Below are 25,232 nucleotides of genomic sequence, written 5' to 3'. Positions count from 1 at the left end.
TCAACAAAATCACAAATCTATGGGGGATCCCTGTAATAGACCTCTTTGCCAATATGCACAACAAGAAAGTGGAAACTTTCTGTTCCCTAGATCCCAGGGGGAATCCTCAGGCTGTGGATGCATTCACAATACCCTGGACACAGACCCTAACGTATGCATTTCCCCCTACTATTCTCATTCCAGCAGTTCTGAGAAAGATCAGGCAGGACAAATCCAGACTCATCTTGATAGCCCCCTTCTGGCCCAAGAGAGCCTGGTTTTCATGGCTGAGGATGTTATCAATCACCGATCCCTGGGTGCTTCCGGATCTTCCGGACCTCCTGTCTCAGGGACCGGTGTTCCACCCTCAATCAGAAAATCTCCATCTGACAGCGTGGCTTTTGAGAGGTCACTATTGAGGGAAAGAGGGTTTTCTGACAAGCTAGTGTCTACACTAATGAAAAGTAGAAAACCTGTGACCACAAAAATATACGGCAAAACATGGAAAAAATTTTTGTCCTCCTCTGGGGTAAAATTGCAAGATGGTGTTCCAGTATCTGAAATACTAGAATTTCTACAGAAGGGCTTAGACTTAGGCCTTTCGGTAAGTACCTTAAAGGTACAGATAGCAGCTCTAGGAGCTTTATACTGTGAGAACATAGCAGCCAACCCTTGGGTTATACGGTTTATCAGAGCAGCCGCAAGGTCTAAACCGCTAACTATAAGTAGATTACCAACCTGGGATCTGAACTTAGTTCTGTCAGCCTTAACAGACTCCCCGTTTGAGCCCATAGAATCGGTACCCCTTAAAATTCTTTCTCTTAAAACGGCCCTCCTAATAGCCCTGACTTCGGCCCGTAGGATAAGTGACCTCCAAGCCCTGTCCGTAAACCCTCCATTTACACAAATTCTGGATGATAAAGTTATATTAAAAACAGACCCTTCCTATCTACCGAAAGTTGCGTCATCATTCCATAGATCACAAGAAATAATCCTTCCTTCTTTCTGTCAAAACCCTAAAAATAAGAAGGAAGAGAAATTCCATACACTAGACGTTAAAAGGTGCCTGGTCCAATACATAAAAATCACCCAGCAGTATAGGAAGGAAGGGTCTCTTTTTATCTGCTTCCAGGGACCCAGGAAAGGACTCAAAGCTTCTAAGGGCACTATAGCTCGATGGTTCACAGACGCAATAGCTTTGGCGTACTCATCCTCCGGGAACGCCATTCCGCAAGGACTGAAGGCACATTCTACAAGGGCTATGGCGACCTCCTGGGCCGAAAGGTCAGAGGTACCATTAGATCAGATCTGTAAGGCGGCCACCTGGTCATCACCTTCAACCTTCTTCAGACACTACCGCTTAGACCTAGCCTCTTCGTCTGACCTAACCTTCGGGAGAAGGGTTCTGCAGGCTGTGGTCCCTCCCTAAGCAATGATCTCTGTAATTCTCTCTGGTAGTGCTGTCATGGGCGACTGAGAAAAGTGTAGTTACTCACCGATAACGGTGTTTCTCAGAGCCCATGACAGCACCTGCTTATCCCCCCCCCCTCATCACGTGTGCGGTGAGCACATTATTTGTGTGAAGTGATTTTTACATATAGACACGGTGTTCACTGTTAAGCATTATGATTAAATTGCATATTTTTTGTGTTGTTGTGACTAACCTGGAGGACCTCCGATGCTCTGTAAACAAAACTGATGCAGGGGAGAGGTACCGCCCTTTTATCCTGTAGGTTTCCTGTCCCTGAGGGGCGGATCCCCTCTCTCTCTGGTAGTGCTGTCATGGGCTCTGAGAAACACCGTTATCGGTGAGTAACTACACTTTTTGCCTTGCAGCACTGTTCACAGCTGTCTGCAAGGTCTCTGTGTGTGTGAGTGCAGCTCACTCTGTAGTCTGTCCGCAGCTACAGCTGGTTGTAGTCAGCTCAGCGTGCATCACTGCCTCATACTATTCCATTATCCTTTTTTCAATTAGTGTTGCCTGCTGCACATTTTTCCAGATTTATCCTATTAGTTGGTTTCCATCCGTATCCTGCTGGATTGTGGAAAAACACTATATAGGAGTACATAGAGGAGCTTTTTTCGGCCTTGCAGTGCTGTTCACGGCTGTCTGCTAGGTCTCTGTGTGAGTGCAGCTCACTCTGTAGTCTATTCTGCAGCCACAGCTGGTTGTAGTCAGCTCAGCGTGTGTCACTACCTCATACTGTTCCATTGTCCTTTTTTCAATTGGTGTTGCCTGCTGCATATTTTTCCAGATTTATCCTATTAGTGGGTTTCCATCCGTATCCTGCTGGATTGTTGAAAAACACTATATAGGAGTACATGAAGGAGCCTTTCTGCAGCCTTGTGCCCTGCAGCCAAAGCAAGATTAGTATTAGCCTATTTTTTGGAGCCTCATCTATTGCATTGTAGGTTACCTTCCTGCTTTGTAATAGCTACAAAAAGTTTGTGATACTATCGGTTTTACATCTTTGGGCACATCCAGTGTCTTTTTGTGAAAAAAACAAAAAGTTAATAAAGTTCACCAAACACTCCACTTTACAGTTGTGTAGGCCACATGAGCTCATATTAAAGTGTAGTCCACGCTTGATAAAATTAGTGTTTCTTATACCTGTTAGCAGCTGTTCAGGAATAAGCACACTAAGCCCTTAGTACTTTTCTGCCTATCTTTATCAGTCTACCAAGATGAAGAGGGCAGGGAGTAAGGCACGTGGGCGTGGAGTTTCTGCAGGGAGAGGACGTGGGGATTCTGTGCCTGCTGCGGGCACCAGCGACTCATCATCCCCCAGTTTTAGCAGGCAACAGTCCTTCATGCGCAGCTTTGTAGGAGCTCGCCGTACCCCACTGTTGTGGGATGAACAAATTGAAGCCGTTGTCGGATGGATGGCAGCTAACGCATCAACTTCAATTAGTGCCACATCCTCTCAGGCAAAGGGCACTGAAGAACATCCATCTGTCTCTTCACCACCTGCCAAATTGCCCAGGCAGTCAGAGAGCCCAGGACAGGAGCCATCTCTACTTCTGTTCTCTGAATCTCTTGGCTTGGAAAGAGGGGGCCAGCCAAGCGGCATTCGAGAAACTGAAGAAGAGGCAGTATGCAGTGATGCGCAACTGCTTTGTCTCTCAATCAGAAGAGGCAGGTGGGCCAGTGTCTACGGTAAGCACACCTCAGTACGCATCTGATGATGAGACTCGGGTGCCACTTTCTGGTGCGTACTGTGCTGCCGAGACTACCCAGGAGAAGCAGTTGTTGGAAGAGGGTAGTGTAGATGATGAGGTCCTTGACCCATCATGGCGTGAGGTACAGGAAGGTGGTGGGAGCAGCTCTGAGGAAGAGATTCCCCGAACGGCCAAAAAGGAGGGAGGGGGAACACTATGTTGCCTGTAGCCTCCACTTCAGCACCCATTAGGAGCATGCCTCTTCCAAAAGTCAAAACGGGCACTCCCAAGACTTGCAGTGCCTGATCCTTTTTTGACACAGTTGCAGATGACATTTGCTTTGTCAAATGCAAGCTGTGTAATCAGAGAGTCAAAAGAGGGAAAAGTGTCAGCAACCTCAATACCACAAATATGGGGAAACATGTGCGGATCAAGCATACGGTGGAGTTACAAAAACACACTAAAGACCTAGGCCAACCTACAGCGGCACCTACCACCTCTTCAGCTCGTGTTGTAGCCTCTACCTCCAACTCACACACAGCTGGTTTGGCTTCCTCACAGTATCGCCATGGAAGAACCTCTGGCACTGTTGTACAGAGACCCAGTGTAATTCCACCCACAGCACCATGTTCCCAGTCATCCTCACACTCCCAGCCCAGTCTACAGCCATCGGTAGCACAGACATGGGAGAAAAGGTGGCCATTCTCGGCAAACCACCCCCGAGCACAGGCTCTGAATGCTGGCATTGCAAAACTACTGTCCCTTGAAATGCTCTCATTCAGGCTGCTGGAGACTGACACCTTCCGTAACTTGAAGGGATTGGCAGTCCCACAAAACAACGTGCCCAGCCGCTTTTATTTCAGCAGGCAAGCCGTTCCTGCCTTGCAAAAGCATGTGGAGGGAAACATTAAACATGCGCTGCTAAACGCCGTCAGTAGCAAGGTCCACCTCACCACCGATGCGTGGACCAGTCACCATGGACAGGGACGATACCTTTCCCTCACTGCCTATTGGGTCAATGTTGTGGTGCTGTACGTGTTCTGCCAACTCCAAGGATTGCAGGAATCCAGTCTGTACACATTGACTCCTCCTCCATACTCCAGTTCCTCTGAATCATCGCTGCAGGAGTCGTCACAGTCCACCTCCACATGGACCCGTGAACGCTTACCGGTTACGACCGATATGAGCACAGCCGTGGCCAAACGTAAACAGGCTGTATTGAAATTAATTTCTTTGGGAAATCGAAGCCACATAGCGCAGGAGCTGTGGAATGCCATTAAGCAGGAGAGCGAAGTGTGGTTTGTGCCAGCGAAACTCAAGCCAGGCATGACAGTGTGACAATGGCCGAAATCTGGTGGCAGCTCTAGGCCTAGGCAACCTCCCTCACATCCCATGTCTGGCACATGTGCTCAACTTGGTCGTGCAGAGTTTTTTGAGGGACTATCCGGATCTTGATGCACTGCTGCACAGGGTCCGCCTAGAGTGTGCTCACTTGCGGCGTTCCATCATGGCAAGATCGGGCATTGCAGCTCTGCAGCGCCGATTCCGCCTTCCGGATCATTGCATCATATGTGACCTACCTACCAGGTGGAATTCAACGTTACATATGTTGGAGCGGTTGTGTGAGCAGCAGCCAGCAGTAATGGAGTACCAGCTGCATCAGGCGCAAAGAAGTCGGACTGCGCGCCGTTCAGACTTCACAACCACTAAGTGGGCCACTATGAAGGACATCTGCCAGGTTTTGCTTGCCTTCGATGATTCCACGCGGATGGCGAGTGCAGATGATGCACTAGTCAGCATGACTATCCCCCTTATCTGCCTGCTTGAAAAAACACTGCAAGCGCTAAGGGATGAGGTTGTGGAAGAGGTGGAGGATGAGGAGTCACAAATGCCATCTGCTTCTGGACAGTCTGCGCAACGTGGTTCCTCACAAAGGCCTAGGCAGGGGACACTTTGTGAGGAGGAGTCAATGGAGAAGGAAGACATCTGTCCAGAGGAGGGAGGTACACAATGCTCTAGTAGTCAGTATGTAGAGCGAGGGTGGGGTGATGCAGAGCATAGTAACATAGTAACATAGTTATTAAGGTTGAAGGAAGACTTTAAGTCCATCTAGTTCAACCTATAGCCTAACCTAACATGCCCTAACATGTTGATCCAGAGGAAGGCAAAAAAAAACCCATGTGGCAAATGGTAAGCTCCACTTTGGGGAAAAAAATTCCTTCCCGACTCCACATACGGCAATCAGACTAGTTCCCTGGATCAACGCCCTATCAAGGAATCTAGTGTATATACCCTGCAAGATTATACTTTTCAAGAAAGGCATTCAGTCCCCTCTTAAATTTAAGTAATGAATCACTCATTACAACATCATACGGCAGAGCGTTCCATAGTCTCACTGCTCTTACAGTAAAGAACCCACGTCTGTTATGCCTAAGCCTTCTTTACTCCAGACGTAGAGGATGCCCCCTTGTCCCTGTCTTAAATCTATGATTAAAAAGATAATTAGAAAGGTCTTTGTACTGTCCCCTCATATATTTATACATTAAAATAAGATCACCCCTTAGTCTTCGTTTTTCCAAACTAAATAGCCCCAAGTGTAATTACCTATCTTGGTATTGCAGACCCCCCAGTCCTCTAATAACCTTGGTCGCTCTTCTCTGCACCCGCTCTAGTTCAGCTATGTCTTTCTTATACACCGGAGACCAGAACTGTGCACAGTATTCTATGTGTGGTTGAACTAGTGACTTGTATAGAGGTAATATTATGTTCTCCTCATGTGCATCTATGCCTCTTTTAATGCATCCCATTATTTTATTTGCCTTTGTAGCAGCTGCCTGACACTGGCCACTGAACTTGAGTTTGTCATCCACCCATACTCCCAGGTCTTTTTCATTGATGGTTTTGCCCAGAGATTTAGAATTAAGCGCATAGTTATACATCTTATTACTTCTACCCAAGTGCATGACCTTACATTTATCCCCATTAAAGCTCATTTGCCATTTATCAGCCCAAGCTTCTAGTTTACATAAATCATCCTGTAATATAAAATTGTCCTCCTCTGTATTGATTACCCTGCAGTCAGAGATCACGCCTCAAGCAGGGGACAGCGTTTCTTGGCCAGTTGGCAGTCTGCAGCACATGGTTGATTTCATGCTGCAGTGCCTGAGAAATGACCGCCACATCGCCCACATTCTCAACACGGCTGATTATTGGGTGTACACCCTCCTAGATCCTCGCTACCGGGACAACTTACAAAGCCTCATAACACCGTTGAACCGGGAGCGTAAAATGCGGGAGTACCAAGACACACTGGTGCATTCCATCATGTTCTCCATTCCAACCGAGAGCAGTGCTGCTAGTGCTTTACAAAGCAGCTCAGTGCGTGGAAGCAGTGGAGGAAGCTCTGCACAAAGAGGGAGCAGAAGCAGTGCCTCAGCACAAGACAAGACCAGTTTGGCCCAAATGTGGCAAAGTTTTGTGTGCCCGCCACAAATGTCTACACCATCACAGACGGCTCCAGTCAGCAGGAGGCAACGTTTCCGTCAGATGGTGACAGACTACATATCCTGCCCTCTCAGCGTACTCCCAGACGGCTCTTCCCCCTTCAAGTTTTGGGTCTCTAAGCTGGATTCATGGCCAGAGCTTAGCCATTATGCATTGGAGGTGCTGGCTTGCCCTGCCGCTAGTGTATTATCGGAACGCGTCTTTAGTGCCGCAGGTGGTGTACTAACAGACCGTCGCATGCGACTATCCTCCGATAACGTTGACCGGCTTACTTTTCTGAAAATGAACAAGGCCTGGATCTCGCAGGAATTTGCCACTCCTCTTCCAGATTAAATAAATGGTTGGCAACAGTATCCAGATCTCCTGTTGTGTTCATGTTTCTACCACCTGAACTGTTATCCCTGGGCTCCAACACCACCAGTTGCTGCTCAGAAGTGCCGTCTGCACAGTCAACACTTGCTGTTGTGTTATTGAGGTTCAGTAACGTCAGCTGCTCCCCTGCTGTGTATCTGACAATTTATTTTTCTCAGTCTACGCTCACACTAAAACAGATATTAAATTGCCTTGAGTGTAGGCCTCAGCCTACACTCTGTTTCTAGCATTGACCCTGGGCTCCAACACTGCCAGTTGTTGCTCAGAAGTGCCATCTGCACAGTCAACAGTTGCTCCTCTGTTATTGGGGTTCAGTAACGCCAGCTTCTCCCCTGCTGTGAATGCAGCAATTTCTCCTGCTCCCTCCACACTCGCACTACAACAAATATTAAACTTGCTCTAATTAGGCCTCAGCCTACACTCTGCTTCTCCTGGATTCCCTGGGCTCCAACACCGCCAGTTGCTGCTCGGAAGTGTCTTTGGCACGGGTACTCCCTCCTGCCCAGCCTGGTTCCAGCACGCCTGCTGTTTCCTGGTAGTGTCAAGGTCACTTTGCCTCCAATACATTGTCCTGTCGGGTTGCGGTCGGGTTAGCCGACTCTATGGTGCCTGCATTTTAGGTACTTCCTATGTGGGCTGCAGAAACTGGCAATCAAGGCTGGTTCCCTAGTGCCAATAGGACAAGCTCCCCCTGTAGGACTGTGGGTTTTCGGTAACTCCGGCCGGCTCGCGGCCTAGCAATTTTTTTTTTCATGTGGACCTTCAGCTGCCTATATGAGTTCCAGCACCATTAGCTGGTTCCTTGGAAGCCAATCTTGAATAGGTCCCCCTGGTTCCAGTACCGTCAGCTGGTTCCAGGCAGAGCCTTTGGCTTAGGTGCCTCCTTCTCGGTATACGAGTTCCACCAACGTCTGGTGGTCCTTGGTAGTGCTTTCTGGCACGGGTACCTCCTGCTTGGTAACCGGGTTCCAGTACCGTCAGCTGGTCCTCGGTAGTTCCATTGGCTCTTGTACCTTCGGCTACCCATCCGGGTTCCAGTACCGTCAGCTGGTTCTCGGCAGTTCCTCAGCCTTCTTGAACCTTCTGCTACAAGTTTGAAGCTTTTTGAAATGGTTATTGGTAATCACTCTAGATCTCCCTGACGACGACCCTAAAGACGACGACCCTGAAGACCACCCTGAAGGAGACGACGACCCTGGAGACGACGACCAAGAAGCTGCAGAACAAAAAGCAGAAGAACATTAAGCATAAGACTAAAAATCAGAGCAAAAGATATTATCTAAATTATAAGCAGAAGAAGACTAAGCAGTGTATGGGGGTGAGTCCGTTCCTCCTCGTGGTGCCCCTGGAAAAGAACCTGCTGCTGCAGGCCAAACTGAACGCGGACATATCCTGTTGTAAAACTTTTATAGATAACTACAGAAATGCCTGTCACAAATAAGAATATGATGATGAATAAGAATATGAAGACGTAGAATATGAAGAATGATAGATGAATAAGAATATGAAGAATGTAAAAAAAACAAAAGAATAATAGGAAGAAGATGAATAAGGAAGAAGTTGATGAAAAAGATGCTGCTGCTGAGGATGATGGAGAAGAAAGTGTGGGAGAAGTAAAAAAGGTGAAGAGCATGGAAGTAGTGAAACACAAATATCTGACAAAATATAAAAAAGCTTAACATAGTAAATATCTTTGTAACTCCGAACATTTAAAAAAAAAAAATTCCTGCTATTCCAGTTGATTGGGCTAAACCTCTATGCCTTTAAAGGGACTCTGTCACCTGAATTTGGCGGGACTGGTTTTCGGTCATATGGGCGGAGTTTTCGGGTGTTTGATTCACCCTTTCCTTACCCGCTAGCTGCATGCTGGCTGCAATATTGGATTGAAGTTCATTCTCTGTCCTCCATAGTACACGCCTGCGCAAAGCAATCTTGCCTTGTGCAGGCGTGTACTATGGAGGACAGAGAATGAACTTCAATCCAATATTGCAGCCAGCATGCAGCCAGCGGGTAAGGAAAGGGTGAATCAAACACCCGAAAACTCCGCCCATATGACCCAAAACCAGTCCCGCCAAATTCAGGTGACAGGTTCCCTTTAAGGTTTCCTCCACCAATACATTCTACATTATTCTTAGTTGTTTCCTTAATGTAGAATTAACCTACAAGGAAAGAAAGGGTTTATACGATTAATTCCGATATTTGTGTCCCATTGACTTGCATTAGTATTGGTATCGGGGATATCCGATATTTTTTGGATATCGGCCGATCCAAATCGATACCGATATTTCCGAATATCGGAAGGTATCGCTCAACACTACTCTCTATGTATGACGGAAACAAAATAAATGATACCTTGCTCTAAGTAAAAGCAGTAGGTACTTGGTAAACACCGCTTTTGTTATTAAAAAAAAAAAAAAGTAAATGACATCCCACCAGTGTTAAGATATACCCTAAGCTTCTTTCACACTTGCGTATATATACTCAGCACACTCTAGGAAGTCTGATGCAAAAGCCTTCATCAGGCTCCGCCGAAACACGTCGGGGTGATGTGGTGACCGCTGGCCTCCTGTTGTGTCCCCTCAGTGACGGTCCCTGGTGATCCACTTCACCGATATTTGGCTATGTTACTTCTCTATTGTGTAGATTCGCCTGCGACATGCCTCCTGATTTAGCGTAGGCCGGTACACCTGGCTATTGATTTACTTATTTATACTAGGGGCCAACAACATGATTCGTACCCATTGGTATTTATATGCATGATTGCATTTTAATTAAGGGATACTCAGTACTTTATTATATTTTTGCCACGGTCCACCCATCCCGTTTCTTTGGATTGTCTACATGCACTGTGGTTGCATCCACTTTTTCACGTGCTCTGTATATTTTTCTAAATAAAGTTTTGTTACTTTTATACTTGCCTTGACCTATGCATCATCTTTTTGTTCTCCTGTTGTTTCGAATTTTCACAACGTGCGTCGGTATGTCGCGCCAACGCTTAGCGACGGACCCGTACTGACGCAAGTGTGAAAGAAGCTATTAATTTGGGATGGTCCTAACATCTAATGTTAAAGCCTTACCCTGGGTGAATAAGGCCTCAGTTCATGTGTGCGGTCACAAGCCTGGATAGTAGGTTGCAGGTGAAGACCATCAATGAATATTCGACAAGTTGCCGCCTTAATGGGCATAGCGACGGGGAGAAAAAAAATAAATGCTTCCCTCCCAGACCAGTGTTACTCCCCTGTACTCGGCAATGTGTTCCCCTCTGGTCCCCTGGGATTTACATCCGGCGAGGGCATCACATGACCGCTGCAGATCAGAAGGGAGTACTGTGTGATGCTCTTACTTCTGTTAGCTAAGAGCACAATAATGCTTTGGAAATGCCATACTCTGTGTACACTGTGCGCTGATGGTACGTTCCTTACGATCCTGTATGTCTGGCGCTACCTTGTATAGTGAAGAGGGGACCGCGAGCCGTTCACTTTAATAATTAATACTTCTTGTACTGTATGTGCTTTTTTCTTTGTAATAAATGCACCATAGTGGAATTGCCTATCACTGTATATAGCAGACACTGTCTGCTGCTGTTCTGAGCATTCCATACAGTTTTGCAATTTATTCTTTTTTTTTTCTCAATTTTGCAGTTTCAAGATCCAGAATCCTGTGACCAAATGTATGAGAGCCTCAGCAGGCTGAACAGCAACTATTACAGAGAAAAGGTATTCTAGAAATGGTGGCGCAGTCTCGCTATGCGTCTGACTAATGCTGTTATTTTGACTTATGCGCTGATAAATTGCAGAAAATATTGGCTTTATTTAGTATCCATTTACGTCTCCCTATCCCTAGTACTTAAGCCACAGGAAGCAAGATCTGTTCAAGGACTCATCTTGTGCCTTCAGTTTTATCATGACCTGGTTTCCGGCACTTGGAAGCTGATGGAACAGTCTACTCATGTCTTCTGCTCCATTAATATGACACATTTTGTGTCTAGAAATGCGTATTGTCTGCTTACTGCACCTGGCTGTCATCTCCTGAGCATTATCCGCCCACAGTATACTGATCCTTAAATAGTGGAATCTATTTTGCCATATTGTTATGTCCATGATCTATCGTATTTTATGCCAGGTGTCTATTCATTCCGAAGAAACCATGAAAGGGCCTGTGAGGGATAGAGGGCTCTGGGAACCTGGCATCAATGTGCAGATACGGTTCTTATGTGTTTATAGTGTTGGGAGATTCATTTTTTAACTGGAATTAGGATACTTTTAATCTGCAGTATATGCTTATCTAGATTAAGAAAAAATATATTAATGTAAGGGTGTACTTCATGGCACTCCGGACAGATTAGTTGCTTTAAGCCACCTCTTACCTAATGTCCGTGGCTTGCCTTCAGATGGGATGGACTGGATTGTGCATCAGTTAGGCTACTTTCACACTAGCGTCGTGCACTGCACGTCGCTATGCATCGTTTTGTAGAAAAAAGTGCTTGCAGGATGCCTTTTTTTCTCCATTGACTTGCATTAGCGTCGGTTGCGCCGTGTTGTGGCGGACCGTCGGCTGCAAAGAACGTTACATGTAACGTTTTTTGCTGCCGACGGTCCGCCATTTCCAACCGCGCATGTGCGGCTGGAACTCCGCCCCCTCCTCCCCGCACCTCACAATGGGGCAGCGGATGCGCTGGAAAAATGCATCCGCTGCCCCTGTTGTGCGGCGCATTCACTGCTAGCGTCAGTATGTCGGCCCGACGCACTGCGACGGGCCGAGTACGACGCTAGTGTGAAAGTAGCCTTAGCGGCAGAATAATTTCTGATCAACTCATAGGAGTCAAAAACTGCTTAATTTACTACAAGTGTCCAGATATCAGATTGGTTGTAAATGGCATGTAGAACTATGTACCACAATGCAGCGTTTCACTGTGAATTTATGATAACAGACTAAGCACACGTTAAAGCAACTCTGTCCGCAATGGTGACCTGCAAAACCACTGAGTTATTGAAAGATACCTGTGCTGAGGTTTGGTGTTAGCATGAATGAGACAGTGTAATCTGAATGAAAGGTTGCACTTGTGGCGAGCGCTATCTGTAACACTGAGATGATGGTTGTAGAGTCCAGCCACGAGCAGAGGGGTTGGAACTGTAGGTGGCTTGCCCCCCAAAATATTTGTGGCAAATTAACTTTCTTTATATCTTTTTTTTTTTTTTTTTTTCTTCATGGTAATAGTATCCACGACTTCAAGATACAAGCTTTACCGAAATTACTGTGGATGAATATCGAATGGTGCTTGCTACTGGTAAGACTATGCTGAATTTCCAGATGTGGCTGTGAGGGTTCTTTATAGAACTGACGTCTGCATTATGTATTATCGTTGAGAGACAGAGCACCATTACTTCCATGCTTTGTAAGAAATCTCAGCTATAACACTCTATTCTGCTGAGTAACAACATTTATCAAGAGCGCAGAACTTTCCCATAATAGTATATGCAAATATACATTCAGTTTTCCTAAATCTCACTCAAGACTGTGAGTGCACAATGAAAAGCCTGAATATTTCTATTCTGTAAGCCATTGTTGAATTGTATATTTCTCCCAAGTGAATAAATCTCCTTTACATTGGCAGATACTCTGAAACAGATGGATGAAATGAAAAAAGGAATTTGGACGAGACTCAAAGACAAGTTCAATGCGAAATCCCAGGATGAAATGAAGGAGTAGCCCCATCGTGTACAAAGCCTACTTTTTGTACATTGGACGCCTCCCAATAAAGACATTTTTCACCACATTCCTCATAGGGTCTTGCTTTAACCCACAAAACTAACCCGATATATTTCATGCAAGTTTATTTAACAAGACTTTTTTCCAATTCTAGGAAGCAGTTTGTCCTTCTGTTCTAAAATGCGAATTGAGTATAACACGTTCTTGATGAGCTTTCTTGAAAAACTCAAAAACATTACATTAATCCAATGTTACATAATTTAGAAATTCTTATACGTTTGCAATTCTGTGCCAGAAACAGATGACAGATTTATCTGGAAAATCACTTGCTAATGGAGAGGGCCTCACCAAATAGGCTCCATAACATCGCTCATCTGACCGCTATCTCCCTGAACTTCTCTATACCCAGGAGCTCTGCTGTGTTCGGAGAGAGCCGCTGCCAGACTCCTCTGGCAGGACGTACTGTCCGAGAACAAAAGGATCAGCTGTAGGAATTCCACCTTTCTAGATTCTTTCCCCTGACTGCATCTATCAGGGGGAGAGTCGAGAGGCCCTCATGACAAATTATGTTGGGGAAGAGAAAGATCTAGCACATTAAACTTCCAATGGTTAACCATTTTGTTATCTGGGAGACTGTGGATCTCTCAGAAAATACACAGTAGCACTTTGCTGAGTGGAGCGTTCATTTGTATGGAGGAATCAGGGAAGTTGGATGTTGTAAAGTTTTCATAGTCTGGCACGACATACGATCCATTTTTTTAATTTGAAATTTATATCTGTAGATGTCATGTGCGTTTTGAGCATTATCGCCCTTAGTGATGGAGAGAATGATAGGACGTATGCTCTAAAAGAACAAACCATCAGCCAATCAGGAATGAACATCACGGCTGTATGAGAAATCACACTATAGCAACATGTTCCTCAGAAATAACTCCATGCACAAATGTTACTAAACAGAATGGAATTAGAATGCAGAGAAATATATACAGAAAAATATTTGTAAACCTGAAAAGCTTCAATAAATATAGAACAAGTCTGTTTCCAGTGCAACCCATTAGGTATCCCGGTGTTCAGATACAAAATCCAGGCTGCTTCTCTTTAATGAACAAGTTTAACCCAGTCTCCTCCGATTCGGTTTATTAACCTTTTTTCTGTGCCACAAAATGTAAAAAAAACTGTAGGTCACTGTTATGAACATCAATAAATGCACACGTCACATCCATTCCTGATTGATTGAAATAGAAGTTTATGGAGTGCTGGATTTTCTACAAACTTTGCATCGGTTGACCCTGAGCCAGCAATGAATCCAGCGCACCAGAGACAGACTTGCCTTCATGGGCATAACATGCAGTCATAAGTTCCTTTTCATTCTGAAAGTGGCTATTTAATGTATATGGGGGACTTTTGTAGGAGGCTGTCTGTTGTGAATTCTGTGGCAGAGTTCACTCCTGTGGTCACAAGTGGTACTTCGGCTGATTCTCTCTGGGATCTTCCGTTTGTGGAGGAAAGTGGTACTGCAGCTTCTGAGTTTCCTCCCTCAGGTGATCTGGTGAGCTCGTTAGCTTCTTCTCTACTTAACTCCACCTGATGCTTTGATCTATGCTTCCTGTCAATGTTTCAGTGTGGGACTTGTTTTTTCCCTGGATCATTCCTGTGGCCTGCTGCTCTGCAAAGCTAAGTTTTGCTTATGTTATTTTGTTGCTATTTTTCTGTCCAGCTTGCTTATTTGGTTTTTCTCGCCTGCTGGAAGCTCTGAGACGCAGAGGGACCACCTCCGTACCGTTAGTCGGTGCGGAGGGTCTTTTTGTCCCCTCTGCGTGGTTTTTTATAGGTTTTTGTGCTGACCGCAAAGTTATCTTCCCTATCCTCGTTCTGTTCAGCTAGTCGGGCCTCACTTTGCTAAATCTGTTTCATCTCTATGTTTGTGTTTTCATCTTACTCACAGTCATTATATGTGGGGGGCTGCCTTTTCCTTTGGGGAATTTCTCTGAGGCAAGGTAGGCTTATTTTTCTATCTTCAGGATTAGCTAGTTTCTCAGGCTGTGACGAGGCGCCTAGGTTCTGGTCAGGAGCGCTCCACGGCTACCTTTAGTTGTGGTTTGATAGGCTTAGGGATTGCGGTCTGCAGAGTTCCCACGTCTCAGAGCTCGTTCTATTATTTTGGGTTATTGTCAGTTCACTGTATGTGCTCTGACCTCCATGTCCATTGTGATTCTGAATTGCCTTTCATAACAGCTGTCTGATCTCGTGATAGTAACAGATTGTATTGTAGACAGTCTTTCTGGAAGTTCCCTACCTACCAGCAAGTGTTATATATTTTTCTATAACTCTGAAAACATTTTGAACATGTAAGCCAATCAATTAACACCACCTATCATTAAATAGTTTCTCCTGTTGACGCTGAAAAATATCTCAAATTCATCGAAGCCTCTGAGAACCTCCAGAAGGTGTCCTACACTATCTGACACTAAGACGTTAGTAGCATTTCACCAAAGGGGTTGTTCAAGATTAGAAAAACATGACTGCTTTCTTTCAAAAATAGTGCTACCTCTGAGCATGGATTGTTCATAGTATTGCGGTTCAGCTCTATTCACTTCAACAGGATTTAGTTGCAATACCAAGCACTGAGCATGGTCAGCTCTTTCCAGGGCCAGATTTAGGCAAAGTGGGGCCCTAGGCAAAAGTTTAAAATAGGGCCCCAAGTACTAACATATTGCACATCACACAGAAACATTTTGGTTGTAGCTACATGCGCTGATTTCAGGCCACTAAACGAGTGTGATCAACAATATTAAAGTCATTCGCCACTTGTTTCCTGGCCTCTTTACATTGGCTGAGGAATAATGAAGGGGACAGAATGATCACAAGTAAATACATCTGCCCCCATACAGTATCATCTTGGCAGCATATCTGCAGTTTTCACTGGGTGATGTGCTGATGAGAACAATGATTTTTGTTCCGGCATAACCAATCAAATTACTTGATGAATATCCTACATTTTGTACTCCCTCTAGTCCTCCATATAGTATAATACACCCCCCTAGTCCTCCGTATAGTATAATACACTCCCCATAGTCCTCTATATATTATAAGACTCCCCATAGTCCTCCATATAGGATAATAGACTCCCCATAGAGTATAATACACTCCCCAGAGTCATCCATAGAGTCTATTACACTCCTCATAGTCCTCCATAGAGTATAATACACTCACCATAGTCCTCCATAGAGTCTAATACACTTCCCATAGTCCTCCATAGAGTATAATACATTCACCATAGTCCTCCATAAAGTATAATACACTCCCCAGAGTCCTCCATAGAGTATAATGCAGTCCCTATATAGAATATAATTCTGATCTCATACAGTATAACGCAACCCCCACATAGAATATAATGCAGTCGCCCATAGATTATAATTCAGTCTTACAGTTTTATGGCCAACACGTACTCACTCGCTGATATATACCGTATTCATGGGCATGCAGAGCAGTGAATATTCATTCCCTTTAGTAGCGGGCACATGTGATTGCCCAGCAGCAAGAAGCCTGCAGCTGTGGCCAATGTGCCCGCTATTAAAGTGAAATGAATATTCACCGCTCTCCACTCCTACAGTCCCACCCATCTCTGGGCGCTGGCTTCAGTGCATAGTGGTGGGAGGGACTATGGGCGTGGGGAGCAGTGAATATGAATTTCTCTTTAACAGCGGGCACAGGCACTAGCCACAGGAGCCGACTCTTGCCTCCAGTCACCCACTGCTCCGCTGCTGCTTCACTGACACCGGGCAGGCTATGGGGCCTGACTCAGGGGCCCCATAGCAGCTGCATGGTGTGCCGCTATTCGCGGCACACCACTGGCTGGGGACTGGGGCGGACACTAATAGCTTGAGGCCCCTGTTCAAGAACTATGTCTGGGCCCCCTCCCTGCCCAGTACGCTGCTTATGATGACTGCGATCTGGCAATGGGATCCTGGAGCCTCGGGCTCCAAGAAACAAGTCGGAATGCCCTCATTATTACTGCCCTGCTTAGCAATCACAGGGCCCCCTCAGCTATAAAAAATATATATATTTATATTTTTTCACTGAGCTGGATATACACACACACACACACACACACACACACACACACACACACACACACACACACACACACACACACTGTGTTTTAAATATATATATATATATATATATATATATATCCATTCACATTCATTTCTGCTGGTTCCAGTGCAGTCAGACTTGCAGCCAAGTGGCAACTAGTGTCCTCTGTCAGTGAATAGAGCACTACAGACATGACTGACACTCTAGTTGGCACATGATAGCAAGTGTGCAAAGCGCCTCCTCGTTGCTATGTCATACTAGATGGTGGCCCGATTCTAACGCAAGAATATGTGTGTACGTACGTCGCGCTTAGCACAGCCACGTAGTATGTAGCACAGCCCAGGGCCGGCATCAGCACCCGGCATACCCGGGCAAGTGCCAGGGCCCTGAGCAGGCAGGGGGCCCACTCGCCGTCGGGGACACCTGCGCTCTATGGGGGCCCAGTGTCTGTGCTAGTGCAGACACCCGCGATTGGGCCCCTCCGCTTGATCAGGGTCCCGGCACTTGTGATACTTGCCTCTCCCTGCTCCACCACTGCGGCGTTTGATGACTGACGTTCAAGTCACAGGGCACGATGACGTTACCTCTCTGCGCCCTCTGCTTGAACAGTCACAATTCAGAGAGCTGGAAGACGACGACGCTTAGGAGTCCTTAGCAGAGTAGCAGCCAGCGATGAGAGGTGAGTATTTAATTTTTTTCTTTGTTTGGAACATTATATATGGGGCTCATTATACACTGGAGCATCATATATGGAGCCCATTATACACTGGAACATATATGGGCCCATCATAATCTGGAGCATCATATATGGGCCAATTATATATGGAGCATGATATGGGCACATCATACACTGGAGCATTATATATGGGGCCCATTATATATGGAGCATTATATGGGAACTATTCTATAAGGAGCATTATATTGGGCCCATCATATACTGTATGGAGCATTATGTGAGGCTTATACTATATGTACCATTATTTGGGGCTCATACTGTATGGAGCTATATATGGGGCTCACTATACTCTATGGGGCCCATCCTATACTGTATGGAGCATTATATGGAGCAATATATGGGGCCCATCATATACTGGAGCTTTATATGGAGCACATCATATACTGTATGGAACATTATATGGGACCCATTATGTATGGAGCAATATATGGGGCCCATTATACAGTACGGAGTAATACATGGGGCTCATACTGTATGGAGCAATATATGGGGCCTATTATATACTGTATGAAGCAATATATGGGGCTCATTATTCTGTATGAAGCAATATATGGGGCTCATACTGTATGGAGAGCACTATATGAGGTTATTATTCTGTATGGATAAATATATGGGGTTCATTATTCTGTATGGGGCCTGTTATTCTGAATGGAGCAATATATGGTGCACATAATACTATACAGAGCAATATATGTGGCTCATTGTACTGTATGGAGCATTATATGTGACTCATTATACTGTATGGAGCATTGCATTGGGTCCATTATTCTGTATGGAGCAATATATGTTGCTCATTCTGTATGGAGCAATATGTGGGGCTCATTATTATGTATGGAGCATTATGTGGTGCCCATAATACTTTATGGAGCAATATATTGGGCACTTTATTATGAATGGAGAACTATGTGGTGCCCATAATACTGTAAGGAGCAATATATGGGGCACATTATTCTGCATGGAGCATTATGTGATGCCCATAATACTGTATGGAGGACTATACTTTCCGGTTTCTGACCTATTGAAGAATTTACAATAGATATCACTCATGTAATGTAAGAAGTCAAATCTTTGGCAATGTACTATACCTATATTTCTCTGCTGTAACTGTGCATTATGAAGTGTGGTATGTGTTAAAGGGGCCCACTGAGACTCTTTCGCCCAGGGCCCACGAAAACCTGCAGCCGGCCATGCCACTGCTACAGGGAAAGTGGGATGAGCAAGCTAAGTGCTGGAATTGGAACAGTGTTAGGGCTAGCGGAATGCACCAAATTATAAGAGAGATGGTATAAGGTGCGTTCGCAGCCCAGGGTCCACCGTGCAGAGATGGAACCTGCTGCTGAGTAATGACGGACTATATGGTGGTATAATGTGGATACACACAGGTTAACTTCCCCCTGTGTGAAGCAAACCCTGTTGCGTCACAGGGCCGTGGTACCGCACCAAGAGCGCAAGCAAGGAGTCTCAGGACTCTATCCCAAGACACAGGATTAGAGTACGTTCAGACCACTTGCGCTTGACACCGCAACTGGGGTGTCAAAGTAACAGAAAATATAACTTCAAGCACAAGAGTGCATGCTGTGCCGCCTTGGCAGATGCCACTAACCACCCAGACTTGCGATAGGAAAGAGCTCTATAAGTGCACCGCGCTGCACTGGCGTTTACAGCAATAGACGCTGTATCGTGTGTCTTTATGTTGACAGCTTAGTCGGGGGCTAGACAGCAAGCATCCACCTTTTGCGAACAGTCATACACAAGGGAGGGGATATTAAAGAACGACTTGCACTCATCAACACACACACGATTCCAAATGTACACTAGCACATGGCCGTGCGGCCATGCGAACCTTTTATAGCTGCAGCAAGAACAGGACCTTCCCAGAAGGACCAATGGTAGTCAGCCACAGAAGAAGAACACCTTCAGGACCTTCCTAAAGGACCAATGGGATTTGCTGCAGTATCTAAGCATGTGACCCTTGATCTCCAACGAGAGATCTTGCCCTGGGCATGCTCACAAAGGAAAGCAGGATTTAGTCCCAATCATGTCTGCTCGCCGCTGCCCAATACTGGCTCCAATGGCTGGAAAGCCAGCAGTAACCAGTCGTCCAGTATCAGTCTTAGCTAGATGCTGGGACCGACGTCTCCGCTGAGCAGACTCCACTGCGGCTGGAGAAGAATGGGAGACCGCAGCGGAGATGGTTCGAGATTCCCCTGTGCAGAGGCGGGATCTCGACACCTAAGGCCGGCCTCACACTAGCGAGTTTTATGGACGTATGAGAGGTGCAGAAAATACGGATTGCATATGGTAAAATGATTCTCTATGGCCCAGCTCCTATCAGCCATATTTTACTGATTCGTATTATACGGTCTTCTACGGCCATAGAAAATCGCAGCATGCTGCGTTTGTCACCGTATTGCGCAAAAAATACACCAATGAAAGTCTATGGGGGTGAAAAAAATATGGATTACACACGGACCAACAGTGTGACTTGCGAGAAATACGCAGCGGTGTTCTATAGAAAGCTGGCAATTCAGTGCGGTGTACAGTAAAATCACACTGACAGGTTAGAATAGAATAGCTAAGATAAATGTCTACACATGGTATAGGGGTACAGTATATCAGTGAGACACATATATGTATATATATATATATATTAATATTTCATACAGCGCTAGATAGCTTAAAAGCCGGTAATTCAATTGCCGGCTTTTCCTATCTCCTTCTCAAGCCCGGCATGATATGAGACATGGTTTTCATACAGTAAACCATCTCATACCCCTTTTTTTTTTGCATATTCCACACTACTAATGTTAGTAGTGTGTATGTGCAAAATTTGGGCGCTCTAGCTATTAAATTAAAGGGTTAAATCGTGGAAAAAATTGGCGTGGGCTCCCGCGCAATTTTCTCCGCCAGAATGGTAAAGCCAGTGAATGAGGGCAGATATTAATAGCCTGGAGAGGGTCCATGGTTATTGCCCTCCCCCGGCTAAAAACATCTGCTCCCAGCCACCCCAGAAAAGGCACATCTGGATCTTGGCCACTCTCTTCCCATTCCCGTGTAGCGGTGGGATATGGGGTAATGAAGGGTTAATGTCACCTTGCTATTGTAAGGTGACATTAAGCCAGATTAATAATGGAGAGGCATCAATTATGACACCTATCCATTATTAATCGAATAGTATGAAATGAATTACCGGCTTTAAAGCTATCTAGCGCTGTATGATATATTAATATATATATACTAGATGGCAGCCCGATTCTAAAGAATCGGGAGTTTAGAATCCATATATACTTTATTTATTCAAATGTAAGAATAATACAATTAATAAATAATAGTAAGAAAGAACAAAAATAATAGGCAGTATATGGAGAAAACACCAAACAAAAGTTCAAAATTGGTGTGAAAATGTCACTGAACCACTTCACAACTAAATATATATAGTTTTGGTAAATGGTATTATCATTTTTTTGACGAAATTCGGCAGGAGCTTGAAGAGCAACGTCACTGGGCCCGCCTCCACGCAGTAGAAACTTGCTGTGAGGTAAAAATTCAAAAATCACACCAAAATGGCGGGCGGAGTGTGTCACAGTACGGCACGTTTCTGATTGGTCGCTCGCAGCAGGCGGCAACCAATCAGACACTGGACACTGTTGACGTCACTTATCTCCGGACATTAGCTCCGGATATTAGCTCCGGACAAAGCCACGGAAGTTGGCACAAATTGCAGGAAGTAGTATTCTAGGCAATTATATATTAGATATATGTGTCTCACTGACATATTATATATATATATATGATAGTATATATGCTTTTACGATTATTTGAGTCCATGGATCCATTGTATGTCCGTATGTCGGTTTTGCAATCCTGCGAGAAAATCTCGCAGTACGGATGCCATACGGATTACATACGGAGGATGCCATGCGCACAATACGCTGACACACCCTGCCTACGGATGACATACTGATCACTATTTTGGGGACTTTTCTGCGTATTACGGCCGTAAAAAACAGACCGTATTTTTATATGCTGAGTGTGAGGCCGGCCTAACACACATCTTAGAGATGCTCCTTTTCTGAGGTGGCTGAGAGCTTATTTTTTTAGCCAGGGAGGGGAAATATCCATGGCCCCTTCCTAGGCTATTAATATCAGCCCACAGCTGTCTGCATAGCCTTTGCTGGTTATTATTTGGGGACCCCACATTATTTTTTGGGGGGCTCCCCTATTTTAATAGCCATTAAAGGCTAAGTATACGGCTGTCAACTGATATTTATAGCCTGGGAAGATCCATGGGTATTACCCCCTTCCCAGGCTATAAACATCTGCCCCCAGTCACTGGCTTTCCCTCTGCTGGTTAAGAAAATTACGCGAGAGCCCACGCAATTTTTTATTTCTATTTTCTTGAATTAAACAGATATGGCGTTTCATGCAGATTGTGTGTGTCTTTCACTCTTTATGTACCATTTTATTATGTTCATTACTAAACATCGAGCTTGGTATTATTTTTCTATATATATATATATATCTATATTATGGTCTAAGGGTCACTTCCGTCTATTTGTTTGTCTGTAACGGAAATTTCGCATCGCTGATTGGTCGCGGCTGGCCGCAAATTCGCACCTTCCTACTCTCCGTCAGTGCCCCCTCCATACTACCCTCTAGTCAGTGCTCACACAGGGTTAATGGCTGCGTTATGCCGTGGTGTAACACAGTCCTTTAACGCTGCTATTAACCCTGTGTGACCAACTTTTTACTATTGATGCTGCCTATGCAGCATCAATAGTAAAAAGATCTAATGTTAAAAATAATAAAAAAATTAAAAATCATTATATTCTCACCTTCCGGCGCCTTTCCAGCTCCTCGTGATGCTCCAGTCCTGAGACCGCTACGTCATCATCTCGTGAGACCGCAATGCATTCTTGGGACCGGAGCATCGCTAAACGCCTGGCCTGGATCCGGGGGTCGCTGGAAGATGAGTATATAACAATTTTTTATTTCAATTATTTTTTTTAACAGGGATATGGTGCCTACATTGCTATATACTATGTGGGCTGTGTTATATACTGCATGGGCTGTTACATACTGCATGGGCTGTGTTATATACTGCATGGGCTGTGTTATATACTGCGTGGGCTTTGTTATATATTACGTCTCTGCTATATACTATGTGGCTGTGCAATATACTACGTGGCTGTGTTATGTACTATGTGGCTGTGCTATATACTACGTGGCTGAGCAATATACGTGGCTGGGCAATATACTATGTGGCTGTGCTATATACTATGTGGCTGTGTTATATACTACGTGGGCTGTGTTATATACTGCGTGGGCTGTGCTGTATACTATGTGGGCTGTGCTATATACTACATGGGCTGTGTTGTAATACACTGCATGGGCTGTGCTATATACTATGTGGCCTGTGCTATATACTACGTGGGCTGTGCTATAAACTACGTGGATGTGCAATATACTACGTGGATGTGCAATATACTATGTGGCTGTGCTATATACTATGTGGCTGTGCTATATACTACGTGGCTGTGTTATATACTATGTGGGCTCTGCTATATACTATGTGGGCTCTGCTATATACTACGTGGCTGAGCAATATATGTGGCTGTGCTATATACTACATGGCTGTGCTATAAACTATGTGGCTGTGCTATATACTATGTGGTTGTGTTATATACTACGTGTGCTGTGTTATATACTGCGTGGGCTGTGCGATATACTATGGGGCTGTGCTATAAATTACGTGGCTGTGCTTTATACTGCGTGGCTGTGTTATATACAACGTGTGCTGTGTTATATACTGCGTAGGCTGTGCTATATAGTACGTGGGCTGGGCTATATACAACATAGGCTGTGCTATAAACTATAAACTGCGTGGGCTGTGTTATATACTATGTAGCTGTGTTATGTACTACATGGCATGTGCTATTTACCACGTGGGTTGTGCTATATATTACATGGTTGTGCTATATATTACGTGGGCTGTGTTATATGCTACGTGGGCTGTTATATATTATGTGGCTGTGTTATAGGCTACGTGGGCTGTGCTATATGTTACGTGGGCTGTGTTATATACTACGTGAGCTGTGTTATATGCTACGTGGCTGTTAGGGTTGAGCGACTATTACTTTTTTAGGGTCGAGTCGGGTTTCGCAAAACCCGACTATCTCAAAAGTCGAGTCGAGTGAAATCGGCCGATTATCGTGAAAAGTCGGGGATCGACCGAAACACGAAACCCAATGCAAGTCAATGAGGAAGCATAGTCGGCAGTGAGTGGAGGCCAGGAAAACACCTACAGTGCCCATTTTAATGGCAAAAACATCCATTCTTGGTACTGAAGCTTGTCAATCTTAATTTACCTTATAATAATAGTTAGGCATTGGACATTGGGGGTCATTTGGCTAAAGTTGTGGGGGGTATGGCTGGGTCAAGTATTTAGTGGGCCCAGGAAACGTGGACCACGTCGCGGCAGTGGAGCAGGGAGAGGTAAGTATTTCAACTTTGCAAGTGCTGTGATCCTGAGCAAGCAGGGGGGGCCCACTCGTTCGCATTGGCACCTGCACAGGGCCCCTCAAAGTACGCCGGTGTGTTTGCACGGCAGGGGCACCTCCCACCGGCAGCGACACTATTCCGTACTATGAGGGGCCCTGTGCCAGTGAAGTCACCAACGAGTATCCCCCCCACCTGATGAAGGAACCTGCACTTTCATCTGCACCTTCCTCTTTGTCCCCGTGTAAGATGGTATAGTATGCGGGAAGGGGAACTTCACTTTCAGCAGGGTCAGAATCTGGCTGTGTAGCATGTAAGGGGAATGTAGCGGTCTGGGTCAATGTACCAGCAGAGTCATCTAGCACTGGCTGGGCAATGGGCAGGATGAGGAGGAAACACAGATATAGTCACAAATACAAAAGTAGGCTAAAAGCAGTTCAAAATTGGTAACAGGACTAAACAGGCGGCATTGCTTTGTTCAGTGGAGGACAACTGTAATGAGAGGCTGACACAGTGAGTAGGCCCAAATCAGTAAGTAGTCTAAATGCAGTTCAAAATTGGTAACAGTAGTAAACAGGCGGCACTGCTTTGTTCAGTGGAGGAGAAGAGCAAGGAGCGGCAGACACCGTTAGTAGGCCCCAACCAAACTAGCAGGCCAAATGCAGTGTAATATTAACAACTACTTAACGAGAGCCTGAAAATAGAAGTTCAGGACAGGAAACCAGGAGAACAGCAAGGAGTGGCAGACACCGTTAGTAGGCCCCAACCCAACTAGTAGGCCAAATGCAGTGTAATATTAACAAATACTTAACGAGAGCCTGAAAATGGAAGTTCAGGACAGGAAACCAGGAGAACAGCAAGGAGCGGCAGACACCGTTAGTAGGCCCCAACCCAACTAGTAGGCCAAATGCAGTGTAATATTAACAACTACTTAACGAGAGCCTGAAAATGGAAGTTCAGGACAGGATACCAGGAGAACAGCAAGGAGCGGCAGACACCGTTAGTAGGCCCCAACCAAACTAGCAGGCCAAATGCAGTGTAATATTAACAACTACTTAACGAGAGCCTGAAAATGGAAGTTCAGGACAGGAAACGAGGAGAACACCCAGGAGCGGCAGACGCCGTTAGTAGGCCCCAGCCCAACTAGTAGGCCAAATGCAGTGTAATATTAACAACT

General features: G+C 45.2%; 1 protein-coding gene across 1 annotated transcript in view; it reads left to right on the top strand.

Annotated features, from left to right (window-relative positions):
- Nucleotides 1-12,790, top strand: part of UQCC2 (ubiquinol-cytochrome c reductase complex assembly factor 2) — a 35,172-nt gene extending 22,382 nt beyond the window's left edge. Inside the window, exons 2-4 of the mRNA XM_069756595.1 lie at nucleotides 10,656-10,730; nucleotides 12,232-12,301; nucleotides 12,629-12,790. Of these exons, the coding sequence (XP_069612696.1) occupies nucleotides 10,656-10,730; nucleotides 12,232-12,301; nucleotides 12,629-12,723 (240 nt within the window). The 3' untranslated portion in view covers nucleotides 12,724-12,790. The remainder of the gene's footprint in view (nucleotides 1-10,655; nucleotides 10,731-12,231; nucleotides 12,302-12,628) is intronic.
- Nucleotides 12,791-25,232: the final 12,442 nt, after the last annotated feature.

The sequence above is a fragment of the Ranitomeya imitator genome, chromosome 3 (assembly GCF_032444005.1).
Source record: "Ranitomeya imitator isolate aRanImi1 chromosome 3, aRanImi1.pri, whole genome shotgun sequence".
In the NCBI taxonomy this organism is placed as follows: domain Eukaryota; kingdom Metazoa; phylum Chordata; class Amphibia; order Anura; family Dendrobatidae; genus Ranitomeya; species Ranitomeya imitator.
Note: the sequence above shows the minus strand (reverse complement) of the source record. Positions and strands in the feature narration are given on the sequence as shown.